General features: G+C 38.0%; 1 protein-coding gene across 2 annotated transcripts; it reads right to left on the bottom strand.

Annotated features, from left to right (window-relative positions):
- Positions 1–784: 784 nt before the first annotated feature.
- On the bottom strand, positions 785–4243 carry LOC138328573 (uncharacterized). Of its 2 annotated transcripts, XM_069275447.1 has the most exons (3): positions 4042–4243; positions 3704–3907; positions 785–3135 (listed from the first exon to the last, which is right to left on the bottom strand). In XM_069275447.1, the coding sequence occupies exon 3, from the start codon at positions 1982–1984 to the stop codon at positions 785–787; it is 1200 nt and encodes a 399-aa protein (XP_069131548.1). In that variant the 5' UTR covers positions 1985–3135; positions 3704–3907; positions 4042–4243. The 2 variants fall into 2 exon arrangements, with proteins under 2 accessions (XP_069131548.1, XP_069131547.1); XM_069275446.1 differs by lacking the exon at positions 4042–4243 and having other exon boundaries at positions 3704–4030.
- Positions 4244–4674: the final 431 nt, after the last annotated feature.

Here is a 4674-nt window from a genome sequence, read left to right on the forward strand (position 1 = left end):
GTGAATCTGAAGCCAGATTATCAACAATTTTAACCTCATTAGCAAGACAGAGGGTTGCCCTCGGGTTAATAACTATTGGCTTCGCTGTAATATTACAGATCTTCAGGTAACTTGACACTAGACACATTCTGTCTAACCCTAACAACTCTGGGGCAGACTGTATACTTAAGGTTAGTATCATAAAAGTTTTCTGTAACGAGATTTGAAGTACCCGGGTCAATACCCCGGACCATACCGTTAACAACCATGGACTCATAAGGAGCCAGCTTGACAGACTTCCTGTTAAAAGATTTCACAGTGTAAGAACAGGTAATACTATCGATTGCTGTTTGCCATGATGTAGGTATACTTGAATAAGTTTCATCAACGTTTAGATCTCTAACTAAACGAATAACATTTGTTCCTAACAACACAGGACAAGTCTTGTTATAATCAGTGTCAGGCACGATCAAAGCCAGAATGCTGAATGGTTTGTCATTTATGAAAGGTATACACAAATCTAACTCAATATATCCTAAGTAATTTAACTTAGAACCATTGGCCACTGTTATATCTACAGCAAGTGTATTCAAATCCTGTAACTCAGGTTTATTGGACAACTTCTCATAAAATCCATGTGACATAGTGGAAACCATAGAACCACTGTCTATCAAACACTTGACTTTGTGTCCCTCAATGACCACATGACATTCGTTGGATACTCCTACCAAACGATTCAAAATATCAGTGTGACCTTGACCTTGACCTTCATTGACGGTCTCCACGCGGCCACTAGCAGAGACCGCTAGTTGTTTGGGTGCTCCTTGGACTTACCCTTATCCTGACCTGATTTAGGATTGTTTCGGTTACCCCGGTAACCACGACCTCTATTTGACCTCTGTCCTTGACCCTTATTATGACCTTGGCCTGATTTGCCATGCTCCGCATTACCAAGTTTGGAGAGAATCTGATCAAATTTTTGATCGATTCTAGCCGAGAGTCTGTCCTCAACATCTTTGAGTTTATCCTTAAAGTCCTTGCTAATCTCTGAAGGATTAGTAGTTACCTGTTGCTGTTCAAGTTCACAAGTAACAGAGTGACTATGACTCTTAACCTTTTTCTTGTTATCAGTGGAATGTACAGTATCCTGTTTAGAAATATTGATTTCTTTTTCCACCATGCGGATTTCTCGCAATAGTTGGTCATAACTCGTAATTGAGTCATATTTGTGCCTAGTCTGACTCCGTAACTGATCCGAGTACAATGACGTCCAAAATTTGTGACGCAAGAGATCATTTTTTGCTGACCTGTGTAAGGAACCATTATCTATCGCTGTCTGTAATAGTGATTCCAATCGACACCCAAAATTGACAACACACTCATCAGGTCTTTGTTTTGAATTAAAAAATTCCTGCATGACCATACCATGAGTTGATGTATCGCCAAATAAAGAATCTAATTTGGACAAAATCTGTGGTACAGTAGACCCCTCCCCTAACGTCATAATCATACGTCGCGCAGTACCACGCAACGACCGACGGATCGCCTGAATCAACAAGCTGGGAGAGACATCTGGGTCTCTGTCCAAACTCCTGATCTCAAATCTCCACTCCATATAGGATATGTCCCCTTTCATGGGAGGGTCATCCCCAGAAAATGATGGAATCTTGGGTACAGTATGGGACCTATTACCAGAAAATGATGAAGTGCCATCATTACTTGTGCTATTTAAAAATGAAATAGAACTAGATCTCCCTCTATCCAAGGGGGGAATAACTGATGGTTTAACACCAGTTCCATCCACAGTACCCTTAGTGGATATAACATATTTCCCTTTGGATAAGAGATGTCTAATCATGTCATCATCAGACATTGTAGGTGATTCGGGATCAACTTTGACCCCAGGTTTAACCTGTTTATCCCCTGGGCCGCCAGAAGCTACTCCAGCTCCCTTCCCATCATCCATACCTACTGTATCATGATCCATCTGTATTGGACTGGACATAACTGCATATATATATACAGGTTATGTCAACATACAAGCTTACAATAAGTAATAAATGCAAAATAAACAATCATACACAATCATGAAAGATTTTAGTGACAAAACGCCTCATCCATACCCGAGCCAAAACTCTGCCGGGATGAACACCGTCTTTAAATAAATCAAAATTAACCACAGGTTTCCTGCCTTTTCTCTTGTATTTCAAAAGGTCTGCTCTAAAATTTAGAGATTTTACACCTAAATGTTGGTCTACCTCCTGAATGTAATTGTTTAATAAAGTAATTCTGCCATCCAGAATCCTATCCTGATCTATAAACAAATCAGGGCACTGGTGACCCTTATAAGTATTCCAGGATACAATTGAATATGGAGGAATATCTAAAAATATTAGTTTGATTGTTGAAAAGTTCTTAACAAATGATACAATCCTATCAATTTGAAAATGAATAAATTCCTCACACTCATTGTCGCTGTTTTGAGCGAGATCTATAAATTTGCCCTTCTTGCTGGTTAAGTCACACGTACCTATCCAGATGTATAATGTGATATCCCCATAATTTCTTTGTTTACCAGCAAGATTTGACTTTAGCCAATTATAAGTTTGATTGAAATTTGCTCCAGGCCAACAATTTATTTCTAGTTCGAACCCTAAACATTTGATTAAATCCAAATTCCTTAATAAAGAAAAACCTTTACTACTAGTTACAAGTATAGGTCTACTAGATAACCTTTGTGGGGATTCAATTGGTTTATCTAAATACTTCTCCAACTTACTCAAACTCATTAGAATTATCTGAGGTCCAAAATGACAAAAGTGGATACAAAATATATATCGCCCCTATTGATAACACTAGTTATAGATATCAATGACAACTATCAACAGTAAACAACAATTACAACATTAATATACAAGAATTACCAAGAGTAGGCAGCCAGGTGCAAATCAATGAATAAATATGACAATATGATGAAACACAGTTGAAAACAGGATCAATGCAGATATACATACATGCTTACCTTACTCCATGATGTGCATTTGGGAATCAGGGTATAGTGCAAGGGAGGTAACCTATCATGATGATGAGTCAATGATGATGATGATGATGGTGATGGTGATGGTGCTCAGTGACAGTGATCAAATCCTTCCAGCCCTGGCAAGAAAACTAGAACAATGAATACATGAAATATCACTCACAAACCCACACAAGCATCCTGACAGTTATGTTATGGTCATAATAATCATACAAAGTACATGATAAGCTGAGAAACACGAGGACAATTTAAGTTAACTAGCAAAATAGAATGTGAAATGGAAATTAGGCTACTGAAGTCAATTTTGAGATCAACAACAGTTACAAAAAATTAATGTGTAAATGTGTCAAAATTTATAATTAATTCTAATGACTATATCAATTTAAAGTTATATATGATTTACGAATAATTATTGATACATAATAGCAACATAGAAATCAAATTATTAATCACAATAAAGTATTTGAATGTCTATAACTTCACACGTTAGCAATGCCAACAACAGTCACTCGCGAATCATCAATTATCAAATGCACATATGCGCAAGCACACGTGGCGATATCAAAGTCATCCTGTCACAAGTACAGTCTGTCTTCAGCCAAACTTGGTACGATACACGTTATACAACCAATGCAAACACTAACGAACTGCCGTATTCTTGGCGTCGAAACAGGACGAAACGTAAACACAAAGGTCACTTCCGGGTCACAGATCCTCCCAAACGGATCGCGGATCGACCGCCATGGCGGGCACCTGCTCCGGTTTGTCGGCGCAGCCCTGGTCTTCCTCAAAATACCAAACCACGTTGGGCGCCAATTTGTAGCATGGGTTCCCCAAAATAATAAGGGACGCTGTCTTTTGGTACAAATGTTTATTAATTGGTACGAAGACCTGCAAAGCAGATAAAGTATAAAAGTATAAGTTCTCTCACACGTCATTCACACGGTGATATAAATGGACAGAAATGGACATATTATATTTACATGATGAATACGTTTAATGAACACTTTCATACAGATACTTACCAGGGCTTCTTGGCTCTTTGTGAAACTGGTGATAGCTAGGGTTGAGCTCGACAGGGACGTCCGTTCCTGTCGAGAGGTGAAGTGAGAGTGCGGTGGGGAGAGGCCGGTGATAGAATGTGGACAAGTGGTCCGTGCCGCACGTGCACTTACATACATTTAAATGACGAATGGCGCGATGATTTAAAATGATGTAAACAACACCTGGCTATCTAAGGTTAAGGTAAGCCATTACCTATCTTATAATTAGAATAAAACGTGATTAAAATATGCTAAATAACAGCAAATGTGAGTTAGATAATACTACAAAAATAATCCAACCATTTCATACAGGCATGAAGTCGACATTGTTTAACATCTTTCTCGGTAAAAGGGAGGTAAATGTTAGTGTAGATTATTAGAATAGTTTGGTCTATATTTATAATATCCATGCACACGTCTGTTGAAACAATTTAAAGAAAGCAATGAGAAAGATAACCTTCGAAAATTAAAAATGGGTGCGATTTCACTTTTGATGGGGAATGTTATAATTTCATGGGGTAAGTCAACCAGTCGGATCTCAAGATGTGTCGATACTCTTTTTCGCATACATGTATTGGTATTATAATTAGTATTTGTATAATGTAATATAGTAAA

Source organism: Argopecten irradians, chromosome 7, assembly GCF_041381155.1.
Source record: "Argopecten irradians isolate NY chromosome 7, Ai_NY, whole genome shotgun sequence".
NCBI lineage: Eukaryota > Metazoa > Mollusca > Bivalvia > Pectinida > Pectinidae > Argopecten > Argopecten irradians.